This window comes from Syngnathoides biaculeatus, chromosome 17 (assembly GCF_019802595.1).
Source record: "Syngnathoides biaculeatus isolate LvHL_M chromosome 17, ASM1980259v1, whole genome shotgun sequence".
NCBI lineage: Eukaryota > Metazoa > Chordata > Actinopteri > Syngnathiformes > Syngnathidae > Syngnathoides > Syngnathoides biaculeatus.
Window position 1 is genome coordinate 594,385 of NC_084656.1, and position 27,878 is coordinate 622,262.

The 27,878-nt window shown below is 43.5% G+C and overlaps 1 protein-coding gene across 7 annotated transcripts in view; it reads right to left on the reverse strand.

Moving 5' to 3' along the window:
• Nucleotides 1–27,878, reverse strand: part of mvb12ba (multivesicular body subunit 12Ba) — an 81,246-nt gene that overhangs the window by 41,908 nt on the left and 11,460 nt on the right. For all 7 annotated transcript variants that reach the window (XR_009799003.1, XR_009799004.1, XR_009799005.1 and 4 more), the window contains 3 exons: nucleotides 26,848–26,955; nucleotides 19,163–19,259; nucleotides 4,863–4,992 (listed from right to left, as the gene is read on the reverse strand). Coding sequence is in view for 4 of the 7 variants with exons in the window: in XM_061847722.1 (XP_061703706.1) it covers nucleotides 4,863–4,992; nucleotides 19,163–19,259; nucleotides 26,848–26,955 (335 nt within the window). In the remaining 3 variants the exon portion in view is untranslated. The remainder of the gene's footprint in view (nucleotides 1–4,862; nucleotides 4,993–19,162; nucleotides 19,260–26,847; nucleotides 26,956–27,878) is intronic.

Consider the following 27,878-nt stretch of genomic DNA (forward strand, 5'->3'; position numbering starts at 1 on the left):
AACTAAAATTGTAATGCTATAATGTTCTTTTCTAGCACTTCAAGTTTTGTTTTTCCAGTTTACCCTGCAGGTTGGCAAAATTTCACAATAATATTAATAAAATTTCAAAAAATAGAAATGACAAACATGAAAAAAAAATTAAAACTGCATAACAGTGCAAGTAATATGATCAAAAAGTGGATATATTATAAAAAGCATGAGAAAAAAAGAGTTTTCAACCTGGATTTAAAAACATTTACACTTGGGCCTGACCTCACCTCTGTTGGCAATTTATTCCATTTGTGTGCAGCATAATAGCTAAATGCTGCTTCACCATGTTTGCTTTGGACTCTACGCACCATTATTTAACCTGAGTCAGTCGATCTCAGAGCTCTACTGGTTAGTATTCCGAAAGCATTTTTTTCATGTATTCAGGACCTAAATCATTTATTGATTTATTGTGTCCTTAGATAGCATGCTTGATGTAGCATGCTTATGTAAGCATGATAGCTTACATAGCAGAACTTTAAAATATATTCTAAAGCTGACTGGAAGCCAGTGCAAGGACTTTAGGATTAGAGCTATATGCTCTGACCGCTTTGTTTTGGTCAGAACACGAGCTGCAAATTCTGAATGAACTGCAGCTGTTTAATACTGTTTTTGGGGAGCCCAGTCAGAAGACCATTACAGTAGTAATTCTACTTGAGATAAAAGCATGGATGAGGTTTTCCTGGTCTGCTTGACACATACATGACTTGACTCAAGATATATTTTTCAGGTGATAGAAGGCAGTTTTTGTGATTGAATTGACAGGATTGTTGAAAGTCACGTCAGAATCAATCAGAACACCAAGGTTTCAGATTGGTCTTTGTTTTTTAAAGATATAGAGTCCAGGTGTTCAAGAACAATTGTCTTTTCTTTATTGCCAAAAACAATTGTCTCAGTTTTGTTGTGATTGAGGTGAAGAAAATTTTAGCTCATCCAGTTATTAATCTGATTTAGACAGTGGCACAATACCTCAAACTCTGGAAACACTGTAAAATATAACTGTATGTCATCTGCATAGCTATGGTAGTCAAAATTAAGTTTTGAAGAATTTGACCCAAGGGTAGCATATACAGGCTGAACAGGAGAGGTCCAAGAACTGACCCTTGAGGGACCCCATAGGTCACTGCCATTCGCTGAGACCGAGCACCTCCAAAAAAGTAGCTACTTTCCTCCAAGTAGGACCTAAACCATTTAAGGACCGTTACATTTAGTCCTACCCACGGTTCCAACCTGTTTAGCAGTATATTGGGATCTACCATATCAAAAGCCGCGCTGAGATCCAACAAGACCAACATTGACACTTTTTCTGAGTCAGTATTCAACCTTGTATCATTTACACTTTGATAAGAGCAGATTCTGTACTGTGATGAGTTTGGAAACCTGATTGAAATTTGTCAAAAAGTCAATTTAAATTCAAGAAATTGCTGCGTTGATGAAAAGTAACTTTTTCAAGAATCTTGGCCATGAACGGGAGATTTGCTAACATGGAATCATTCAGTGCTCTGTTTTTTAGAATAGGCTTAACAGCAGCTACTTTGAGAGTTTTGGGAAACTCACCAGACTGAAGTGAGCAATTGATTATTTGCTGCATATCAGGTAGCACTGACTTCACAATAGTTTTGAAAAAGTCAGATCGTATTGAGTCGAGACAGCTCGTTGATGGTTTCAACTGCTGAACAGTTTTCTCTGCAGTTTTTTGGTCAACTGTATCAAATTGTGACAAGCTTATACAGTTTTCTCTGGGTGGCTTCATAGGTAAGATCATTCTATCTTTTTGCTGATTTGTTCTGACATTTGACCTGATAGTGTATTTTTTAACTAAAATAACAGACAAACTCATTGCATTTGTCAGCTGTTACGAGTTGTGGATCTGATTCGGGGGGCAGGGGGAGTTGTAAGCTTGTCAACCACAGCAAATAGAACACGAGCATTGTTGAGGTTCTTACTGATGATTTCAGCGAAGTGTTGCTGTACAGCTCTAACTTACTCTTGGTTAAAATTACAAAGACACTGTCTGTAGAGGTCATTGTCAATATGGAGTTTAGTTTTTCTCCACTTGCGTTACGCTTTCCTACACTCCGATTTAGATCTCTTTACCATCACTGTGCTCCTCCACGGTGTTCTAGTTCACCTCAGGATGGTCTTAGTTTTAACAGGAGCGATTAATGGCATTTGTGATTTTCAAGGCGAAATTGTCCAAAAGTTCATCAACTGTCTCAGCATTCACAGTCTGTGACACAGCCACAGTCTCCATAAACTTAGTGGCAGTATCCCATTTATGGACGGTGAAGAAAATAGTTATTTGAACACCCTGCTATATTGCAAGTTCGCCCACTGAGAAATCATGGAGGGGTCTGAAATTTTCATTTTAGGTGCATGTCCACTGTGAGAGAGATAATCTAAAAAGAAAAATCCAGACATCAAAATGTATGATTTTTAAAAGATTTATTTGGGTGATACAACTCCAAAGAAGTACTTGAACTCCTGTTTATCAGCTAGAATTCTGGCCCTCAAATATCTGTTAGTCTGCCTTTAAAAGCCCACCTCCACTCCATGTATTATCCTACAGATCATTGTAGGTGCATGTCCACTTTGAGAGAGATCATCTAAAAAGAAAAATCCAGAAATCACAATGTAGAATTTAAGATCTATTTATTTGTGTGATACAGCTGCAAATAAGTATTTGAACACCACACAGATCTTCTCTAGATCAGACATATTTTTGGGCTGTTGCTGAGAAACACAGAGTTTCAGGTCCCTTCAAAGATTTCCTTTTGGGTTTAGGTCTGGAGATTGGCTAGGCTACGACAAAACCTTGATATGAGTCTTACAGAGCCACTCCTTGGTTTTCCTGGCTGTGTGCTTCGAGTCATTGTCATGTTAAAAGACCTAGCCACGACCCATCTTTAATGCTCTGACTGAGTGAAAGAGGTTGTTCCCCAAACACACAATACGTGGCCGCGGTCATCCTCTCTTTAACACAGTGCAGTCGTCCTGTTCCATGTGCAGAAAAACACCCCCAAAGCATGATGCAACCAACCCCATGTTTCACAGTAGGGATGGAGTTCTTGGGATGGAAATCATCATTCATCTTCCTCCAAACACGGTTCATGGAATTATGACCAAAAACTTCTATGTTCTCAACTGACAAAACTTTCTCCCATGACTCCAAATGGTCATTGGCAAACTTAAGATGGGCTTTGACATGTGCTGGTTTAAGCAGGGAAACCTTCCGTGTCATGCATGATTTCAAACCATGACGTCTTAGTGTATTACCAACAGTCACCTTGGAAATCGGTAGTCCCAGCTCTTTTCAGGTCATTGACCAAGTCCTGTTGTGTAGTCCTGGACGAGGCAGGGACATGATTTTCAAGGGTAGTTTAATTATGGCAGAGGTCATACACAGGTAAGCAATCCAAAATGGCAGAAGCACAAAAACACGTGACAAAAAGGCAAACCGCCACCCCAGTCCGGTGGCCGTTCAGGCCACCCAAAGCGAGGAGCTTAGCTGAGCTGTTCAGGAGGTCAGCTAGGATGCCAAGCACCAGGGTCCCTCTACGGGGCGATTCAGGTGAACGTCTGTGTGGAGGGTCCCAATGGCAAAGCACCAACCATACAGGAGCAAGTGACAGCTGCGGAAGAAGCACCGCTGAGGCGTAGTTGAGAGGCGGAGCTGATGACGCTGGTGCTGGTTGAGCCCCACCGAGGCATGGTTGAGAGGCGGTGGCTCCTGCTGCTACTAGTCAAGCACCGTTGAGGCATGATCGAGAGGCGGCGGTGGTTGCTACTGCTCATTGAGCACCGCCGAGACGTGGTCAAGCGGCAGTAGCCGCTAACACTGGTGCTGGTAGAGCACCACCGAGGCATGGTCAAGAGGCACTGCCTGCTACTGGTCGAGCAACACCAAGGCAAGGGTGAGGGGCAGATCGAGTTCGCCAAGGCTTGGGCAGGAGGCGGCTGGGGGCCCAGCGCCGCCGCAACATGAGCAAGAGGCATCTAGGGTAAAGCTGAACGCTTCTTGGACGCGGTGGGTTGGGCACAGATGACAACTACGCACTTGTTGGATAACACAGGCCGGGTGCAATAACACGTGTTGGACGTTGCAGGTTGAGCGCCGACTATATAGGAGCATGTAGTGGATGGCGTGCGCTGGGCGCTGCCGCTGAAGCAAGGAAGATGGGGCGGCTGCTGTTCGGAAGGTACCAAAACAGAAGTGAGAGACGGCGGCCGTATGTCGCACGCTGCTGCTGGAGAGCGTGGCAGCGGCCATGGGAGTGGCATCACCGAAGCATGAGCAGTCGATGGCCACGGGTAGAACGCCACCACTGGAGCACACGAGCGAAGGTTGATTGCTGCGGACCTTGCGCCGACGAAACAGAAGACAGAGGTAAACGCCACGAGGCAGACATCGCCGGAACAAAAACGAGAGGCGGCGGCCGGTGAATTAATCTCTTCTGAGAGCCGTCAACGAGAACGCCAACCAGCGAGGCCAAATGATTCATCGTGGAATCCCTCTGCTCCCATTGATCCTTCAAATGTCAACCAAATGACTTATTACAATATAATTAATACAAATGAAAAAAATGTGAACTGCCGTAAAACTGCTGGCTGTAATAGCTAACTGCGTTCAAGCAACTTAACAGTATAATGTTCAGTGTAACATGTTTCTTTTTATCATATTAATTTCATTCATTAATTCATCCCCACCACCACCACACGCACACCTCTGCAATTGCTCTGCGCCCCCCACTTTGGGAACCACAGCCCTTGCCCTACATTATTGTTTGATTATGTTGTGAAACAAAAACAAACAAAACATTGAAACAAAGACAAACCCAATAAAGGTGTATTGTGGGGGAGCCTGCTTTGACCTTCCCAGGATACGAATATCACAGATGGCTGCCTCTGTCGAGTCTCGTGGAATAAACTTGATACAGAGTCGCCTTTTCCTGAATGCCTGTTCCTCTACAAAACAAAACAAAAAACAATAGAGAGTCAGGTACCATACTGGTTGAAAACTTATCTGACATACAAAAAAAGATACTGATCGCAAAAGTCAGACCATGTTTACAGTTTACTATGGGGTAATTAACTCTAAGCAACTTGACCGATAAATTAAAACTTGCTGTAACAAATACCAGTTTCAACCTTGTCTGTTTCATAAACTTCAATGAGTACTTTGATTTTTCAACAGCCACAAATAGAAGGGCAAACCAGGAAGTTCTTGAGGTTTGCTAGCCCAGACTGTCGAACCTGTGTAGTGTTAGGGGTCAGAGTTATCTCTTCTGTTAATCCAGTTATTCTGCAAGTTATACAGATAGTTATACAGATTCATTAAAATGCACAATTGTAAACAGCTATAAGAGGAGATACCAATTATCCAAATCGGTTGGCGGCTGAAAACTGAATCAGTTTGAAAGTACAAAAAAAGGCAAGGATCAAAGTAACTCTGCAAGTCTGGTCTATAATGACCGGGGTGAGTTTTGTCAGTCAGGCATGACAACTACACCATCGGTGAACCTGTTTTTAATTTTTAAAAATAAAACCCCGACCACGGAGTAGATGGGAAGAGAAATGGAGTAGGGGTTATTTTAAAGGAAGAGCTGGCTAAGAATGTCTTGGAGGTGAAAAGAGTATCAGATCGAGTGATGAGACTAAAATTTGAAATTGAGGGTGTTATGTATAATGTGGTTAGCGGCTATGCCCCACAGGTAGGATGTGACCTAGAGTTGAAAGAGAAATTCTGGAACGAACTAGATGAAGTAGTTCTGAGCATCCCAGACAGTGAGGGAGTTGTGATTGGTGCAGATTGTAATGGACTGAAAGGAGTGTTAATTAGTGATGCTTCCCATAACCGTTGAATACCCGAATGTATTGTATCTCACTTGTTTTATCTGGTTCAAAGACAACATTGTATTGTATCTCATTTGTTTTATCTGGTTCAAAGACAACATTGTTGTGGGATATCTTGACTGTTATCTCACTTGTTTTTCTAGTCAAGACGTCTAGACCGTTTCACACTCACTTGTTATCTGGTTCAAAGACGACCATTGTTGTGGGATATCTTGATTGTTATGTTTCTCAGAGCCTGAAGGACACACTTAGGTGTCAAATGTAAATTGGCTACAATTGTTGCGGCGCCAGGTGGGACGGGTAGGCCACCCGCCCTTTCTCTCGCACGCAACTGAAAAGTATAATAGAGAGATGCAGAGCACAAACAGGTAGAGTCTGCTGCGGGTTTCATACGAACGCCCAGCTGGTTGACAAAGCGGACCTCTACCTGGGTGAGGGCTCTCCACCTTCTCGGCATAGGTAAGAGGCTCATATGATTGATTTCACGCAATGTCAACCGTGTTTTGAGAACTTGCATTTGGTCGAAATAAATATGCCAGTTATTGAGGCTAAATAGCATTTGGGAACGTTGGTCTTTTGTTGAGTGTCATCGTTGTCTCCTGAGCCACCAGCACGATCCTTTCAATAAAACATTTTTGGCGTTGTCGGCAGGATCGTGCAGGCTACGCGCAGGAGATAAAAACAGAATGCGTTGTTTTAGAAGGAAAACTAAGGGTGCGCAAGAGGCACCAGAGGAGGAGGTGGCGCCCGGGTGGGAAGGCATCACTTTCCGAGAGATAGAAGCTGTCTTACGGGAACGTGGGGGACGCCCCGGACCGTGGACAGGAGTGAATCCCGCTGCCACGCCGCTGGCATTATGTGATATGTTGAAGCGGGTGGATGTGAATGCTCGTGCTCCGCTGGGAGGCACGCAGCAGATGTTGTGGATGTGTGCGGAAGCTTGGCAAAATTGCGTGTTGGAGTTGGATAAGGTTAGAAGCGCAGAAAATCAAAAGGCGCAAGAGGTTATCCAGCTAGAGGTTATAGTGAAAGAATTAAAGGAGCATTTGGCAAAAATGCAGAGTATAACGGAAAGAGCTGTAATGCATATCTCCCGAGTGGCGCGAAGAGGGCGAAAGAAGAAACCTCTTAAAATAGAACAAGCGCAAATCCGTTCATTCACCACTGGGCTGTCAGCACAGTGGAATCCGGAGGAGTGGAACGGGGATATGTGGGGGGATGATGATGATGATAATGATGTTGATGATGAATATGATAGAGGTGTAAGACCGGACCCGCCACCACAGACCAGGTTGTATCCCTCGTTAAAGGGGCTGCAGATACACCCTATCACGCGACGAAAAGAGCAGCGACGCGTGATACCGGATCAAATCCAGGATCTGATGGGGGCGGACGGTCGACCGATTCTGGATGAAAATGGCGAGCGAGTGCGGGGGCTGGTCCCACAAGCGCAGCCAGAGCCAGAATTGTTTATGACTAGAGAAGATTATACAATGGAAGAGACTACTCATATTGTAACAAAGTATCGTCAGAAACCGGGCGAACCGATCGATGTTTGGCTCATTCGGTTGCTAGAGGAAGGAGCTGATGCCGTTATTATAGATGCTGGGGATTATCAGCGGTTCACAGCGCTTTCCACCGATAGCCAGCTAAACGCGGAATTCCGGGGAATGTGCAGAGTCATGGGCGGTGATGTAGGGCTCCCTCTCTCGGCGTTATATGGGGCAGCCACGCAGCCCTGGTAGCTCGTCAACAACCGGCTCAGCGATGGTCTACCAGTGATATTAGACCTCATGTGAGGATGGAAATTTATTGGGATAAATCAGTTCAAACAGTAACAGCGTTAATAGATACCGGGGCGGAGACCTCAATAATTTATGGAAATCCAGAGAAAATGAAAGGACCCCTAGTACCATTAACAGGACTAGGAGGAAAAGTGGTTTATGGAAAACATGTAAACTTACCTTTGAAAATCGGAAATATGCCTGTAAAAACATATATGGTGATTGTAACCCCTATCCCAGAGTGGATAGTGGGCATGGACATATTAGCCGGAATGACACTTTATTTGACAGCCGGGAGATTTGAATTCGGTGTAAATCCACTGAAAGTTCATGCAGTATTGGTGTGTAAAGTAAAAATGCCACCTTTTCCGATACCACAAGCTACACAGGTAGTTAGTCAAAAGCAATACCGGATACCTGGAGGACAGGAAGAAATTTCGGCGACCATTAAAGAATATTTAGAAGCTGGTGTATTGAAAACGGTGACGACAAACTGGAACAATCCGTTGTGGCCAGTCAGGAAATCAGATAGCTCTTGGAGGATGACAGTAGACTACAGAGGATTGAATAAACACACACCTGCATTGACTTCCGCGGTGCCCGACGCAGTGACAATTATAGAACGAGTGCAACATCATCCCGGAACGTGGTATGGGGTCATAGATTTGGCTAACGCATTTTTCACTATTCCCATTCCTGAGGATAGGATGAATCAATTTGCGTTTACCTGGGAAGGGCGCCAATACACGTTTACCAGACTACCTCAGGGTTATTTACATAGTCCCACAATCTGCCACCAGGTGGTAGCAGAGCACCTGGAAAAGCTAAAAGTTCCTAAAGAAATAATGATATCACATTATGTCGATGACATACTAGTGCAAGGAACGAGCGGGGAAGAGGTGAAGGAAGTTCTCGGACAGCTAATACAGCACATGAAAGGGTTCGGATGGGAAATTAACCCTGCAAAGGTCCAAGGACCTTCGCAAACGGTGAAATTTCTAGGAATCATCTGGAACAAAGGGGAAAGGGAAGTGGCAGAAAAAGCTAAGGCTAAAATTGCTAACTTTCCAGTTCCACACACCAAGGCAGATGTTAGGAAATACATCGGGTTGTTTGGATTTTGGAGGAATCATATTCCTCATTTGGGACAGATACTTCAACCTCTCTACAAATGCACTAAGAAAAAGGAGGACTTTAGTTGGGGAGAAGAACAACAGCGATCATTTGATATGGCGAAGGAAGCGATACAGCAAGCAGTGTCATTGGGAAAAATGAAATCGGGACCGGTAGAATTTCAGGTGTCAGCGTTAAATGAGTACGCTAACTGGAGTTTGTGGCAAAAGCAAGATAGGATTCGTAAACCCTTGGGATTCTGGTCGAGAAAGCTCCCAGAAGCAGGCCTAAGGTACACACCTTTTGAAAAGCAGCTATTAGCATGCTATTGGGCATTGGTTGAAACTGAGGCTCAAACGGCGGGCCACAAGGTGTTAATGAGAACACATATACCGATTTTGACATGGGTTAAAGGTAACCCGACGACACATAGAATAGGAACTGCACAGGAAGCTAGTATTATTAAATGGAAATGGTATGTGTCTGAGCGAATTAAAATAGGGGAAAAAGGAGTCTCTATGTTGCATGAACAAGTTGCAGATGCTCCGGAGGATGGAGAGACGCCGTTCGAGGTACATCCTCTCGAAGAGTCTCCAGTAAAGGCGGGAAAACGATGGGACGACCTAGATAAGGAGGGAAAAGAGCGTGCTTGGTTCACTGATGGGTCGTGCCAATACATTGCTGGTAAACGGCGATGGAAGGCCGGGGCGTTCAACCCACAACTCGGACAATCCCTAGAAGAATTAGGAGAAGGAAAGAGTAGTCAATGGGCTGAATTGAAGGCAGTACATATGGTAATTATGCAAGGAGGGCCGCAAGGACTCTGCATATTTACAGACTCGTGGTCAGTAGCCCAGGGGCTTCTTACGTGGATGCCCACATGGCATGCCACGGGGTGGAAAATTAATTCAAAAGAAGTTTGGGGAAAAGAGTTGTGGGCGGACATTTGGGAAAAAGCTAAAACTATTCCCATCACTGTGGTGCATGTGGATGCACACACTAACAGAGGAGACTCAGAAGCTCTCTATAACAAAGCTGCAGATCAGCTAGTAAAAATCATGACAGAAGTAAGAGAGTCTAGCCCACGATTAGCTAGATGGGCTCATGTTAAAGCAGGACATTGGGGAGTACAAGGAACTCTCCAGTGGGCTCGAGACAGGGGCATAGATCTGAAGTTCGACGATGTCAGAACCGCTATTGCAGAATGTGAAGAATGTCAACATCAGAGGCGAGGTGTTCCTCAGCATGTGGCAGGACAGCTACACAGGGGTAAAACCTCCGGACAGATCTGGCGGATGGATTTTGTTGGACCACTGCCACAGTCGCAGGGCTGTAAATATGCCTGCACCGCAATAGACACATTCTCAGGGGTTCTGGTAGTTCATCCCAGTAAAACAGCAAAACAAAGCACAATACGATGTTTAGAAGTAATACAGAGGTATTATGGAACACCAGTTCAAATACAGACGGATAATGGAACGCATTTCACAGGGAATGTGGTAAAAGAGTGGGCAAAGACTCACCATGTAGAATGGATCTATCACATTCCCTATTATCCGCAGGCTGCTGGGCTAATAGAGCGAATGAATGGAATTCTTAAGGAGACATTGAAAAAGCTATCTCGAAACAGAACGCTGGACAAATGGTGCAAAGACTTACCCGAGGCGGTGAATCAGATTAATAATAGACCGCTTGGGTCGGGAACAACGCCCCTAATACGAATGATAATGGGGGAACCGGTACAAAATTCCAATAGGGAAATTAAAATGTGGAAAATTGATCCTCAAGCTGAAATTCCCGTACGAGCTACTCCAGGCTCAGCGGGATTGGATTTGAAAATCCTCACAAACATCACTCTGGTTCCCAACGAAATCCAAATAGTGAAAACAGGATTGGGGCTCCAATGTCCACCAGGGACATATGGACACATTCTACCACGAAGTGGGTTATCACTAAAAGGGTTAACAATTCAAGCCGGAGTAATTGATGCGGACTATCAAGGAGAAATTGGAGTGGTATGCAAATTATTAGCAGAACAGCCCCTTACATTGCAAAGAGGGGACAAAATTGCTCAATTGATAGTGAAGCCTTGCCTTGTAACCAAGGTAAAAGAAATACCTAAACCTGTGATGATAACCACCAGAGGGGAGGGAGGATTTGGCTCCACTGATTTGGCAGGGGCAAAAGTTTGGGTAAAACAGCCAGACGGTCCTCCCCAAGCAGCAGAAATTATAGCTCAAGGGCAAGATGCTACTGTGAGCGTCTTATATCCTGGAGAGGAAAAATGGGTAAATGTACCGGTGTCAAAATGTTATACAAGAGAGAACTAATCACATGTTTGTAGTATGCACTATTTGTCGTAACACAGATGCCATGGTGGTATTTGCTGATTGGAAGACCATCATCGGAGAGGCGCCATGGCCGGACCAGGGAAGACCGAGGGCCCAAGAGGTGGCAGTGTCGTCTGCTGGGTCACGCGTATCCTTGTCCTTGGTGCCATGGTCCAACTCTGCTGCGCAATGACGGAGGGTGACAAATTGAAGCAGGTCCAGTGGCTCCGCATAAGATGGAAAAGAAGTACCCGGGACCGTACTCAAGGAGGCTACACCTGTCCAGCTTACCAAACTTGCGACGTTGTAAACGTCACCAGCAATTGTCAGATGTGGAAGTGCAAAAGGTGCCTTGGAGGGAAGGACATTCCGGTGGTGGAACAAGGATGCAACTTAACCGTTACTTCAGTAGTCCCCATGTGCCACTACAACAGGACGACCGAGACCTGCAATGAGCACAACTGGACGAGGTGGACAATTACCGTAAAGGAAACTCTGTTTTTTTTTAACAGCGCTGAAATCTCGGGACGGAACACATTTTTGTATATAATATGGGTGTTACCTGGGAAACCTAATGCTATAAGAACACACATAGCACCAGTATTAGATACCTGTACACACATGGCACAAGCCAGGGTTAAAACCCGAGTGCACTGGGAAATAAAATTCCCCGATATACCACACTGTACACGAAGACGTAGAGCTTGGTATGATACTCTCTTAGGAGGAACGGGAACACTGTTTGGTGTAGCTAATGCTGCAGATAACGAAGTAACCAGAACAATGTTATCTAACACAGGGCAACATGCATCAGAGGCTATACATCAAGTAGGGGTATGGCTTCCAAAAGCTATGATAGGGCAATTGGAAAACACAGATGTTTGGAAAAAGGCATTTACATGGGAGTTAAAATTATGGAATGAAACATATGATGCGTTAAAGAATCTATCACAGAGAGGTAATTGGACAACCTGTGCATTGCAAATGATACATGCGGAAGCTCAAAAAAGCGATTCCAGAGAATAATGACTACGGAAAATTATCACAAATGGAGACGGGTTTGGAATATTAGTAGCAAACTTTGGTTACAGTTACACTCGGAGCGAACAAAATGCAACAGTACATATTGTGCTGGGTATTGGACTCAGTATAATGTGTCTACTGTCAAAACGATATGTAAGTATCAAGTATTACCGGTGATTACTGCCACAGGATTTTGGTTTTTACATCTGGATGGAGAGTGGATGGATGTGGGAACTAATACGACTTATGAGATGAAAAAGTGTGACGAAACAGACAGAGGAATGGCGTGTACATTACAACAGGGACACAGCAATCCATGTTTAACCGACTCAGAGGCTGTACTTTGTGATTGGACGAGGGAGCCACGAAGGGAGATGTTGTGGCAAATCGGAGCACACGCTCTATGTGTGGCAACAATGCAAAATAATTCACAACTACCATCGGTTCCTTTCGTTGGTTGCTTATATAATGTGCACCTATGGCATTGGGGAAACCAGACGTATCGTTTGACGAATTACTCTGTGTCTAATTGGCTGACACAAGTACAATGGGATGTACTAAAGAATCCCTGGAACCTCTCACTGGAGCGTTTCAAATGCGCATTGGAACAATCCACTGAAGTTCAGAAAATTATACAGTCACATACGTCTAACATCTCCAAGCTCATGGTGTCCACATTAGTAGCCAGCAGACGGGTACAACATGCTGCTAAAATAGTACAACAGTCCTCAGCCCATCACTGGTGGGACATCTTTTCAGGGATGTCAGTCACTGCTAGGAGGACTTTGGTGCCCCCTCTGATTCTGTTGGTTATTATAATAATATTGCTATCACTATGTAATCTGCTAACGTGTATCTACGTAAGACATATCCGAGCTGAAGTGGAGTGGGTGATTATGCAACGCATGAGATGATTGTATGCCTTGAGAAAAGTAATGGACACTTCGGTATCAAGAACTATACTGTTAAGTTGGTGCCTCACCCCACTCATATATATACATTTATGCTAGATGGCAAGGATGTTTATCACGTCAATATATTCACAGAAACCTAACGTTGCGGGAATTATGGTCCATGTTCTTTCATGACATCATGAATCACTCTGGAAATGGAATAGTGTTACCATCGACGTTTGACGGGTATATCAACTAATATGTGAAGCCTCAAGAGTGGAATGAAAGGAGTGTTAATTAGTGATGCTTCCCATAACCGTTGAATACCCGAATGTATTGTATCTCACTTGTTTTATCTGGTTCAAAGACAACATTGTATTGTATCTCATTTGTTTTATCTGGTTCAAAGACAACATTGTTGTGGGATATCTTGACTGTTATCTCACTTGTTTTTCTAGTCAAGACGTCTAGACCGTTTCGCACTCACTTGTTATCTGGTTCAAAGACGACCATTGTTGTGGGATATCTTGATTGTTATGTTTCTCAGAGCCTGAAGGACACACTTAGGTGTCAAATGTAAATTGGCTACAATTGTTGCGGCGCCAGGTGGGACGGGTAGGCCACCCGCCCTTTCTCTCGCACGCAACTGAAAAGTATAATAGAGAGATGCAGAGCACAAACAGGTAGAGTCTGCTGCGGGTTTCGCACGAACGCCGAGCTGGTTGACAAAGCGGACCTCTACCTGGGTGACGGCTCTCCACCTTCTCGGCATAGGTAAGAGGCTCATATGATTGATTTCACGCAATGTCAACCGTGTTTTGAGAACTTGCATTTGGTCGAAATAAATATGCCAGTTACTGAGGCTAAATAGCATTTGGGAACGTTGGTCTTTTGTTGAGTGTCATCTTTGTCTCCTGAGCGCCAACCAGCACCGATCCTTTCAATAAAACATGGACATATTGGTAAAGGAAACAGGGGCGATGAGGAAGTGATGGGTAAGTACGGCATCTAGGAAAGGAACTTTGGGGGACAGATGGTGGTGGACTTTGCAAAAAGGATAGAGATGGCTGTAGTGAACACTTATTTCCAGAAGAGGGAGGAACATATAGTGACCTACAAGAGCGGAGGTAGAAGCACGCAGGTGGATTATATTTTGTGCAGACGATGTAATCTGAAGGAGGTTACTGAGTGTAAAGTAGTGGTAGGGGAGAGTGTAGCTCGACAGCATAGGATGGTAGTGTGTAGGATGACTCTGGTGGTGGGTAGGAAGATTAAGAAGACAAAGGTAGAGCAGACAACAATGTGGTGGAAGCTGAGAAAGGAAGAATGTCGTGCGGCCTTTAGGAAAGAGGTGAGACAGGCTCTCGATGGACAGCAAAAGCTCCTGGAAGACTGGACTACTACAGCCAAGGTTATCAGAGAGACAGGCAGGAGAGTACTTGGTGTGTCTTTTGGTAGGAAAGGGGAGAAGGAGACTTGGTGGTGGAACCCCAAAATACAAGGAGTCATACAAGGAAAGAGATTAGCGAAGAAGAAGTGGGATACTGAGAGGACTGAGGAGAGGCGAAAGGAGTACATCGAGATGCGACGTAGGGCAAAGGTAGAGGTGGCAAAGGCTAAACAAGAGGCATATGAAGACATGTACATGAGGTTGGACACGAAAGAAGGAGAAAAGGATCTCTACAGGTTAGCCAGACAGAGGGATAGAGACAGGAAGGATGTGCAGCAGGTAAGGGTGATTAAGGATAGAGATGGAAATGTGCCAGTAGTGTACATGGAAATAATACTTTGAGAAGTTGATGAATGAAGAAAATGAGAGAGAAGGAAGAGAAGAAGAGGCAAGTGTGAAGGACCAAGAAGTGGCAATGATCAGTATGGGGAAGTTAGAAAGGCACTACAAAGGATAAAAAATGGAATGGCAGTTGGTCCTGAAAAAATACCGGTGGAGGTATGGAAGCAATTTGGAGAGATGGCTGTGGAGTTTTTGACCAACTTATTCAACAGAATACTAGCAGGCGAAAAGATGCCTGAAGAATGGACGAAAAGTGTACTAGTTCCCATTTTTTAGAACAAAGGTAATGTTCAGAGCTGTGGGAATTATAGAGGAATAAAGATGATGAGCCACACAATGAAGTTATGGGAAAGAGTAGTGGAGGCTCGACTCGGGACAAAAGTAAGTATCTGGGAGCAACAGTATGGTTTCATGCCTAGAAAGAGTACCACAGATGCATCATTTGTCTTGAGGATTCTGGGGAAAAAGTACAGAGAAGGTCAGAAGGAGCAACATTGCGTCTTTGTTGGAGAACAATGGGGAGGTGTGCCATAGGTGTGACAGAAGAATTTGAGGTGGACTGCATCAGGGATCTGTGCTGAGCCCCGTCCTGTTTGCAGTGGTAATGGATAGGCTGACAGATGAGCTTAGACTGGAATCCCGTTGGACCATGATGTTCGCAGATGATATTGTGATATGCAGTGAAAGCAGGGAACAGGCGGAGGAACAATTAGAAAGATGGAGACATGCACTGGAAAGGAGAGGAATGAAGATTAGCCGAAGTAAAACAATATATGTGCGTGAATTAGAAGGGTGGAGGGGGAAGAGTGAGGCTACAGGGAGAAGAGATAGCACGGGTGGACGACTTCAAATATTCAGGGTCAACAAAACAGAGCAATGGTGAGTGTGGTAAGAAAGTGAAGAAACTGGTCCAAGCAGGTTGGAACAGCTGAGCAATGGTGAGTGTGGTAAGGAAGTGAAGAAACTGGTCCAAACAGGTTGAAACAGATGGGGGAAGGTGTCTGGTGTGTTATGTGACGAAAGAGTCTCTGCTAGGATGAAGGGCAAAGTTTATAAAACAGTGGTGAGGCCGGCCATGATGTACGGATTAGAGACGGTGGCACTGAAGAAACAACAGGAAGCTGAACTGGAGGTGGCAGAAATGAAGATGTTGAGGTTCTCGCTCGGAGTGACCAGGTTGGATAGGATTAGAAATGAGCTCATTAGAGGGACAGCCAAAGCTGGATGTTTTGGAGACAAGATTCGAGAGAGCAGACTTCGATGGTTTGGACATGTTCAGAGGCGAGAGAGTGAGTATATTGGTGGAAGGATGCTGAGGATGGAGCTCCCAGGCAAAAGAGCGAGAGGAAGATCAAAAGAAGATTGATGGATATGGTGAGGGAAGACATGAGGGCAGTTGGAGTTAAAGACAAAGATGCAGGAGGTAGGCTAAGATGGAGAAATATGACACGCTGTGGCGACCCCTAATGGGACCAGCCGAAAGGAAAAGAAGAAGAGTGACTAATATACACACCCTTTGCTCAGTATTTACTAGAAGATCCCTGTTGAGCAAAGAGACCCATTAGTCTTTTGCGATTTTTTTTTTTTAACACCAGGATTTGGGAATCATCTGCTATTCTTCCTTGCAGATCTTCTTTAGTTCTTTCAGGTTGGATGGTGAACGTTGTCGGCAGCCATCTTAAAGGCTTTCCAGAGAAAGTTAATTCAAGAAAAGTCACCGAATTGTTCTGAAGACACTCCTTGGTATTTTAGCTGTGTACCTCGAGTCACTGTCTTTTTTTCTTTTCAAGTGAACCTTCAGCCCATGTTCTGATCACTTTGGAGAAAGTTTTAATCCAGGATATCCCTGTACTGGTCCACATTAATCTTTCCTTTGATTGCAGTCTTCTTGTCCCTACAGCTGAAGAACACACCCAGACCATGAGATTGACACCACCATGCCGGGACTGTATTGGACAGGGATGAGTAGTGCCTCGTTTGATCAAGACGTCACTCAGAATTAAGGCGAACAATTTATATCTTAGTCTCATTAGACCAGTGACTCTTATTCCGAATCATCATGGAGTCCTTCAGGTGATTTTCAGCAAACTCCATGCAGGTTTTCATGTCTTGCACTGAGGAGAGGGAGAGGTTTCCACTCTGCCATAAAGCCCCAACTGGTGGACGGCTGCAGTGATGGCTGACTTTCTTGAACTTTTTCCAATTTCCCAACTGCATATCTAGACCTCAGCCACAGTGATGTTTGGATTCTTATTTACCTCTTTCAACAAGCCTCTTCTCTCCAAATAGGTCTGTTTGACCGGACGGACAGGTTTGGAATGGGTTGTGATGCTCCAAAACTTCTACCATTTAAGGATTATGGAGGCAATTGTGCTTGTAGGAACCTTAAGCGCAGCAGAATTTTTTTTTGTAACCTTGGCCAGATCTGTCCTTTGCCGCAATTCTCGTTTATGAGCTCTTCAGCCATTTCCTTTAACGTCATGATTGATGATTTGCTTTCTGACATCCACATTGACCTATAAGACCTTCAATAGACAGGGTGTGGTGTTCCTAATCAAGTCCAATCAGTATAATTAAACAGAGCTGTACTCCAATGAAGGTGTAGAACCATCATGAGGATGATCATGATCGGAAGAAATGGACAGTACGCGAGTTAAATGAGTGTCAGACCAAAGGGTCTGAATACTTACGTCTCTATTTCAGTTTTGCTTTTTTAACAAAACGGGAAAAAATTTCAACAATTCCTTTGTATTTCCTGTAAATATGTTTTTTTTTTGTGTACATTCATGAGTAAAAAAAATGGACTGAAACTATTTTAGAAAGTGGCTGCATAAATTTAAGGGGTTCTGAAAACATACCATACAGCGTGTATAGTGCTGCATCCTTTGCTGTTATTGGCATAAAAGAGAGAAAGTCAGTTTTTTCCCCCAATCCTCCCCTGACCTAAACTTTACTGAGAACTGAGGAAGCAGCCTCAACAGAAAACATCACTGAGGGTGAGAGAATGTTCAAACCTAAAAAGCAGCCCTGGGAGGCTATTCTGGCATCCTGCAAAGAATTCAAGCAGAAACTCTCCCAAAACCCACTTTATCCAGACTGTATTTGGCTAGAAACATGCCAAGCAGAGAGCTTGTTCACCCCTCTGGGTTTGCTCAAGGTGATAAATCAACCTCTGAAAAGAATGTGAGGTTTCTGACAAATCACTTCCTCCAAGGGAACAGAAGAGGACAAGACAAATGACCTGTGCTTTCATTCGCAAAATCATGTTCAAGCATCACAACGCACCATTTCAAACAAATTCAAGGGGAATCTCCTTCAAATTTACATACTCAAATTTGATGGGTGTGAAAATTGTGTACCTATTATCAAACAAGGGGTACCATGTGAAAATGTAACTTGACTGATGATAGCTTTTCATTTTAGGAAATTACGTAATCCTGAAAATTACATAATTGCCTTTTCGGTTCATTGAACTTGTCAAATGTCTTGAAACCGGTGTGCTTAATAAATTAGAACAGTGCAATATAAGTTTATAATTAAAAAAATACTGTTCTCATAGGGAGGTTCAGAACCTTTTGACTTGAAAATTATGCTGTCTGACGTGTATCAACTCTTTTAGAAAAATCAGAAAAAGAATTTGCTTTAATAAATTTGGAATGTCGTGTGGAGCTGCAACCTCAGTAGAAATGTTAGAATATAGCCTCCAGACTTCTTTTTTTGGTATTTAGTATCGAGTTTAAATACATACAGGCCTGTGTTACTGTTGCTTGTCTTTTCTCATCCCCCGTCCTCTCATGGTTGCAGCGGGAACTAAGTGACAATGACAGAATCTGAGGGAGATGCTGCTTGGATTGTGCACCGGACAACCGGGAGAAGATCAGATTTCATGCTATTTCCACAAACATTTTACAGCACAGTAAAAAAATCCAAATGTTGCCCACCCAACATCCATTTTAGCCTGGTCATTCTGGAAGGGGGACCCCTGTACCTGTGCTGAGTTCTAAAGGTTTATTCTTTCCAAACCAAATACATTTTGGATTTTTTTGTACGGTGGTTAGGGAGTGTGGATAAGGGTATGTTTTGATCTTTGTCAATTGTGAAGCCCCTTGAGACTCTTTTGAATATATATAAACTTGACTACATTTGTTTAAAATGTATACAGACGTGAAAAAAAACTAATGTCGTTATTTAAATTAAAGGCAGAGAGGGGTTTATGCCATATTTTCTGCTCCAACTCATCCAGGAATTTTCTTCATAAGAGATATTTCATTTTGAAGATGCCATTTTGTAGTTGTACAGGTCTGCCCAGTACAAACATGTTACTCGCTATTTGAGGTGGTGACTTACGAGTGTCAACAGTCTCCTGGATTGGAATGAATCCCACAGGCAGGGTGTCCTTTATGTCAATGAGCTTCATGTCAACTAGAACATTTCCTAAATGGCTCTGAAAAAACAGGAAAGGAATTGGGGATGGAAACAAAAAGCAAAAGATTACCAGATATGAGATAATGGAAGCATCTTAGTGTTTTTTTTCTACTGTGTGGAGTTTTGTCTCTGGTCTCTTTGGACAGCTCTTTGGTCTTGTTACAAGTTTGAGACTTTCTGATTGTATGGGGTGGACAGGTGTCTTTATGCAGCTAACGACCTCACACAGGTGAATCTGATTGTTTCCAACTGTTTTGCTTGCCGTCTCCTTTTTGTAACATCCATGTAAATAAGGGGCGTCTTAAAACTAAATAAATAGAGGTGCTGACGAGAGGATAGTTAGAGTGCAGTGGTGAATTGTACGAGACAGTTCCTCTCCTCTCTCCTCGCGAGACTTGAACTGGTGTCTTTGCTTCCTTTCTTGTCCTGTTTAATGAATGTCTGATTGGTGAACCTGACAAAAAACAAAAGTAATTCCACCAGTACCAGATAAATATCAACCCTGATTGCTCTGTGACTGTTTCTGCATTGTCTTTACATCTCAATGATGGGTGTGACTACTTCTGAAATTATAAATTAATACTGTCATTATTTAATTATATTATGTCCTGTATTTCAATTAACATTTACAAAATCAAATGAAATAAATTTGAAAATACCATTTCTGTGGTTTTTCGATTACACAGAGCGGCAACATTGCAGAAAGAAGCCTTTAATTAAATATTAATTCATGAGAAAATATTTTATTTATATATTAACATCATGACAATTTTTATATGTTACACCTTCTGTATAACAATTTGTTACAGCTGCTTGTTTTACCTGCTAAAGAAATAAATGAGTTTCAGTTGTGTTCATTCAAAATATGCTTTATATTTTTACATTAGCATGAGAATTCAAATATCACTCATTTCAATAACAAAGGCATCCCAAACTATGTCCTTAGTCACATCGCAAAAAGCTGAAGCCCTTGTTTCATGATATTCGTAAAAGATACAGTGAAGAAAATAAGTATTTGAACACCATGCAACATTGCAAGTTCTCCCACTGAGAAATCATGGAGGGGTCTGAATTTTTTATCGTAGGTGCATGTCCACTGTGAGAGAGACAATCTAAACAGAAAAATCCAGAAATCAGAATGGATGATTTTTTTACAGATTTATTTGTGTGATACAGCTGCAAATAAGTATTTGAATACCTGAGAAAACCAATGTTAATATTTGGTATAATCTCCTTTGTTTGCAATTATAGAGGTCAAACATTTCCTGTAGTTGTTTACCAGGTTTGCACAGACTGCAGGAGGGATTTTGGCCCACTTCTCCACGCAGATCTTCTCTAGATCAGACAGGTTTCTGGGCTGTCGCTGAGAAACACGGAGATTCACCTCCCTTCAAAGATTTTCTATTGGGTTTAGGTCTGGAGACTGGCTAGGCCATCCCTGAACCTTGATATGCTTCTTACGGAGCCACTCCTTGGTTTTCCTGGCTGTGTGCTTTGGGTCATTGTCATGTTGAAAGACCCAGCCACGACCCATCTTTCTCTGACTGAGGGAAAGAGATTGTTCCCCAAAATCTCACAATGTATGGCAGCAGTCATCCTCTCCTTAATACAGTGCAGTCGTCCTGTCCCATGTGCAGAACCCCCCCCCCCAAAGCATAACGCTACCACCACCATGCTTCACAGTAGGCAAGTTGTTCTTGGGATGAAACTCATCATTTGTCTTTCTCCAAACACGGTGAGTGGAATTATGGCCAAAAAGTTCCATTTTGGTCTCATCTGACCACAAAACTTTCTCCCATGACTCCTCTGTATCCTCCAGATGGTCATTGGCAAACTTAAGACAGGCCTTGACATGTGCTGGTTTACGCAGGGGAACCTTCCGTGCCATGCATGAATTCAAACAACGGCGTCTTAGTGTATTACCAACAGTCCCCCTGGAAACGGTGGTCCCACCTCTATTCGGGTCATTGACTAAGTCCTGTCGTGTAGTCCTGAGCTGATTCCTCAACTTTCTAACGATCATTGAGACCCCACAAGTAGATATCTTGCATGGGGCACCACTGCGATTCAGACTGACCATCATGTTTAGCTTCTTCCAAGGAATGCTCCAATAATGGAAATTTTTTCACCAAGCTGCTTGGCAAATTCTCTGTAGCCCTTTCCAGCCGTGTGGAGTTTTGTCTCTGGTCTCTTTGGACAGCTCTTTGGTCTTGTTACAAGTTTGAGACTTTCTGATTGTATGGGGTGGACAGGTGTCTTTATGCAGCTAACGACCTCACACAGGTGAATCTGATTCAGGATAAACTATGGAGTGGGGGTGGAGTTTTAAAGGCAGACCAGCAGGTCTTTGAGGGTCAGAATTTTAGCTGATAGACAGGTGTTCAAATACTTATTTGCAGGATTTTTCTTTTTAGATTATCTCTCTCATAGTGGATATGCATCTAGGATGAATGTTTCAGACCCCTACATGATTTCTAAGTGGGAGAACCTGCAATCTAGCAGGGTGTTCAAATATTGTTTTTCTTCAGTTTATTACACGGCACGGTGGATCAAGTGTTGGACTCACAGTTCTGAGGTCCAGGATTCGATCCCGGCCTCGCCTGTGTGGAGTTTGCATGTTCTCCCCATCCCTGCATGGGTTTTCTCTGGGCACTCCGGTTTCCTCCCACATCCCAAATACATGCAACTTTAATTGGACACTCTAAATAGTCCCCAAGTGTGATTCTGAGTGCGGCTGTTTGTCTCTATGTGCACCAGGATTGGCTGGCAACCAGTTCAGGATGTACCCTGCCTCCAGCCCCAGGACAGCTTGGATAGGCTCCAGCACTCCCGTGACCCTCGTGAGGATAAGCGGCTAAGAAAATGGTTGGATGGAAATAGTTGTGGTGATCCTGACTGGCCTGAAATGGGAGGGGTTTGGTGTGATTTGACTTCAGACAGTGAGACATCAAATGAAACGTGTGTTTTTGTACAATGTATGCAAATGTCTGGCTTCAACTGTATATGTCAAGAGCCAACTGTTTCGGGATGCTATTGTTATGTCTTGACTCTTCTAGAGAAATACTTCTTGATCTGTCGTCCGTGTGAATTGTCTGAAGTGTATTGTATTCTTTTGGCTTTTTCCCTTTTTGCTTATGTAAACAGAAAACAGAATCACACATGCATCATTTCCCGTGCTGCGTGTTTCCACATACACACTTAATGTAGAAATCGCTCAAAACTCTTCTTGCCCACTCCAAACAACCATCACACACCATATTACCGCCATATTATTATGTATTACTTGTTTTCTATGTTCAGTGTTTGTCCGTTACCCTTCTCAGTACCCTGGCTTTTATTATGCCGTACGACGTATTGTGAGAGCCAGCCGCCGGCCTTGTCGGCCAGGGTGGCTCGTCGCCTCGGTGGCTCATGTCCACCGTGGAAGTGGGCGTTTATCACCGTTACGCGGAGGTGCATAGTTATCTAAATATGGCTCGAAACAATAGGGTAATAATGCCCCGGTAACTTCACTCGGTTGAGTGATGTTCTTTTCTTCGAAAAGATCTTCCGTGTCAGAAGGGGCTTGTTTATCTTCCATAGTAGGGTCCACCGCGTGTTTTCAATGGCGAATGTCTGGGGGTGACGGCACAGACAGGGTCTGCAGCCAATATGGCGACCACTTGGAGGTCGCCTTATGATACTTCCACAACTTTACGCGTGGATGACACTGATAAATGCAGCAGGAACGTGTGCACTGGTATCACTGCTCTTATCTGTGACTGTGTTTCCAACCAAAGCAGAGTATATATAATTGGCTGCATCCATCTTTGGACCTCCCCTTGGGTTCTCCCGAAGGCGAAGGTCCTCTTGGAAAGATGGAGATCCAACATACATTGCTGCAAATGGCATCCCAACGGCGTACCAGATGAGTATAAGTTGGTTAACAAGATTGCTGCAGGATGGGAATCCATCTTGTTATGGATAACTCTGAATAAAAACGTTGACAGAATCAACTACATACATTACAATGTACAGAAACTAGGTAATTATACGGAAGCAGGCTTTATTGCCATAAGGGAACAACTAGCTGCAACCTCACTCATGACGTTCCAGAACCGCATCGCGGTCAACATGCTCCTGGTCAAGAAGGGTGGCGACTGCTCAATGTTCGGTGACCAGTGTTGTTTATTCCAAATATCACAGCACCTGATGGGTCACTCACAAGGGGCCATTCGAGGCCTCCGCACCCTGAAGCACAAGATGAAGGAGCACTCTGGTGTAAACACATCAGTCTGGTCTGAGTGGTGGGAAAAAAAAAATGTTTGGCAAATCTAAAAAATTGGTGTTCTCTGACCTAGTTTCTATCGCTGTTTGCAGCTATTCTTGCATTGTGTGGATGTTGTTGTATTCCCTGCATAAAGGCATCACTTAACCAACTTATAACCACTGATCTTGCCCCGACAAATTCAAAATTAGCAGAAATATATCCACTATTGGCACAACAGGGTAATGACAGTGATAGTTGACCACGATGATGACGTTATGACTTTTCTTCCTGACCTGTTCTCTGATCCAGAAGATTACAAGTAATTAGTCCTATATTTTCCTCATTTCCATAGTGTAACAATATAGAACAAAGCCAAAAGGTGATGTGAGGATTTGAGCAAATGTACGATAAACGGGAGGATAATGTAGAAATAATTGTAAATAGAATTAAGTAACTGCTCCTGACTGCAATGAAGAAATGCTTTGCTCTGCTCCAATTCAGTTACTGCTGTGCCTGCAATGAAGAATGCTTTGCTCTGCTCTAGATAACGTGGCAGCCTCCTAGCAGGAGATAGCAAGGACAAAAACGTCTAATCATCAGAACTGTTAGAACTGCTGCCTGTTAAAGAAAAGATGACCACACATGTATTCAGCAATCTTCCACACGTGCACACGCGCATGACCAAACATGTACACCTTGTTTCCAACTGTTTTGCTTGCCGTCTCCTTTTTGTAAGATCCATGTAAATAAGGGGCGTCTTAAAACTAAATAAATAGAGGTGCTGAGGAGAGGATAGTTAGAGTGCAGTGGTGAATTGTACGAGACAGTTCCTCTCCTCTCTCCTCGCGAGACTTGAACTGGTGTCTTTGCTTCCTTTCTTGTCCTGTTTAATGAATGTCTGATTGGTGAACCTGACAAAAAACAAAAGTAATTCCACCAGTACCAGATAAATATCAACCCTGATTGCTCTGTGACTGTTTCTGCATTGTCTTTACATCTCAATGATGGGTCTTATCGGTTGTTGTCATGTATGTTGAACTTGAGCGGCTCCAACTACAGGAGAAAAATGCTTTAATTTATGACATACTTAGCGAATAGAGATGGTTCTGATTCTTTAACTGTGCATCAAAGCAGCAATATGTATCTAAATGAATGTATCTCCTCCTCTTCTTTCTCACGTGTTTCATATATTTTGGCATGTGTTTCTTGACAGGCTTGAGGAAAATAATGGGCAGTTGTAGTCACAACTTCATGATGACAAAGGTTTTTTTGTCTCAATGTCAGTGTCCACGGCTTTGCAGAATTTTATGAGTACAGCCTATCTCGTGCACCACTGGCCTCAGAAGCACCCTGTCGTTCAACACACATTCTCAATAATTTAGAGTTTTGGCGACATCTTCCGGCATTAAAGAAAGAGCACACATACACACGGATACTCTACTGCATGCTGTGAATCATTCTAACAGTATGTAAAAACAGTAATCCCTCACTTTTAATCCTTGATGCTCAATGTGCTTAAATAATCTGATGCAATGAAGAAAGTCACATTGGTGTGACGGACAGGACGTCATAACAATGATACGGGACGTCACAACCATGAGACAGAGGGAACGTGACAGGGATGCGTCGGCAACCTTCTGCGCTCGACAGATGACATCATGCGTTTGGTTTGTTTGTCATTTAAGGATTCGGTCCATCGCGGATCCCCCCCCCCCCCCCAAAAAAAGACGGATCGCTACGCTATGTACTAATGTGCCATTCCCGGCGCAACGACATGGACCAATGAAGCAAAATAAATAAATAAATAAACGGCGACACACATTAGTACAGTACTGTAGCGGGAAGCCGCATTGATAGGGTATAATGCGGCATCCCCAGCAAGACAACATGGACCAATGAAGCAGAAAAAATTAATAAATGGAAAAAGATGACAATGACCTCTGAAGCCCCCCACCCTCCCAAAAAGAGGGATTACTGTATATTTTCTCTCTCTCTCTCTCTCCATATATATATATATATATATATATAATATATATATATATATATATTATATATATATATATATATATATATAATATATATATATATACACACACACACACACACACACGCAAATCTATACACACAAACACACACATTGGTACCTGTCTACGAAAGATTCGGGTTACGAAAAGCCTCCCCGGAAAACTTCTAGTTTTGAAAGAAATTCAGGATTAGAAGGGAAAAAAATGGCGCTGGATCGCGGTTGCTTTGTTTGCTTATGGTTGCTTCATCGACTCATGGTTGCTCTATTCATAACGTCTGTGACATTTTGGACCACCCAAATGAAATAAAAAAAAGAGGATTCGTGGAGATGTGGCCAGAACAGAATGGAGATGATGAGGAAGACACAGTCCCTCCTGTCAAGTAGGGGGCACCACACCAGAGAAACGGAAGGGATGTAAGCAGCACGCTGGAAGTGACATCATCACAATGAGTCACAGACATTGGGTGCTACATGTGAAGACATCACGCATTTGCTTTGTTTGTGACTTTCTGTACTGGAACAAAAGTTATTTCATTGTTATTGTTTAGACAGCTAGTACTGTTGTAATTTTTGTCTCAAGTATAGTAAGTATAAATGCTAAACTGTTGATTAAACATCCTCGTGCCCACACGGCAGCACGAGCAGAAGTCTCTGGGTGATGAAAGATAACTATACAGCAAGATAATCCATCCATCCATTATCTTAGCCGCTTATCCTCACAAGGGTCGTGGGAGTACAGGAAGCAGGGTGCACCCCGAACTGGTTGCCAGCCAATCCCAGGGCACAGAGACAAACAGCTGCACTCACAATCACAACTCGGGGCAATTTCGCGTGTCCAAATAATGTTGCATGTTTTTGGGATGCTTGGCATGTTTTTGGGATGTGGGAGAAAACCGGAGTGGACCCGGGTCCTCAGAACTGTGAGGCCACATACTCGAGACGGGTCTGTGGTTCAAAAAATGTTTGGGGACCACTGCTGTATATATTATATTTTCAAGGTTTTATAATTAAAGATTTAACTAAATACCTCATTTTGTCTCTAAAATGCAAAGTACAAATAGGTGGTTCTGGTCCCAACTAACTGTGAGAAACAAGGGATCACTGTAAATTACATGGTTAGGTGATGTCACGTTTTAACCAAGAAAACCACATACTTACTGGATTACAGTTTAAGAAATTGAGATTTTTATGTTGATATCAATTGTAGAGAATCAACAAATATGCAATTTACACCACAAAACAATTTTGTATTCATACAATTGTGAAGAATAGACAGAATTACTGTATTTCATTACTGTTGTCTTTCATGTTCTGAAAGATGAGGATATTTACATTTTCCTTTGAGAATACCCTGGTGAAGCACAGGTACCGGGTCACCTTGGACTTGAAAAGTCCATCCTTCCATAAATCAGCATCCAGACCGTCTGTTGTTGTTGAAACCTAGCATCAACAGAGTAGTCCAGTGGTTAGCATGATGTGAATGCAAGTGAGAAAAAGTGTGCATTGGAAACATGGTCCATGCAACCGTGTACTTTCTGTGCTGAATAAACAAGAATACCCCTCTTTGAGCTGTCACCTGATCAAGGTGGATGGGTTCGTCTGCCCCAGTGATTGTAGGAGCTAGGTTAGCTAGTGATTTTTTGCCAGTGGCAGTGTCACCAATTATAAACAGACCAGAGGTGAGGGACCAGACAAAGCACAGCTCCCAAAATACCCTATGACGATAAAAAAAAAAAAAATTTCAGGAGGACGTTTTCCCTTCCCAAGATAAGGGTCACCCCATTTGGAGCAAGGCCTGGACATGGGGCTCGAAGGCAAGCGCCTGGTGGCCAGGCTTGCATGCATGTGCCTCAGGTGGGCACTGTTTGAAATGGTAACATGGGTCCCTATTTCCATGGGCTCACCACATGAGGGAAAGGCCTTAGGGGTCGAGTGCAATGTGAGCTGGGCGGTGGCCAGGGGCGGTGACCTTGGCGATCTGATCACCACCGACCAAAGCTGGCTCTAGGAATGGAAGAAGCCCAATATGAAGTGTGGTCAAGGTCGAGAAGTTCAACTACATGTAGTTGGGCTCTCCTCCACACACAGTTTGGGCTCTGGTACCAGTCCTCTTCAGAGGAGTTGGACTTTCTTCCACTCAGAAGTGACCCACAGTGAGAGGCCCCATTCTTATTGCCCCTAAGCTCGGCGCCTCTACCTTTGGATTCACTCCGGTGGATGAGAGGGTAGCTTCGGGTGGGTGGACAGGTCCTGACTTTATGCATTTAAACCAAACAGCAATTCAGAGTACCCAGCCTTCGTGGAGTTCTTGGAGGCGACACTGGAGAGTGCTCCTGATTGGGACACGTTCATTCTCCTGGGGG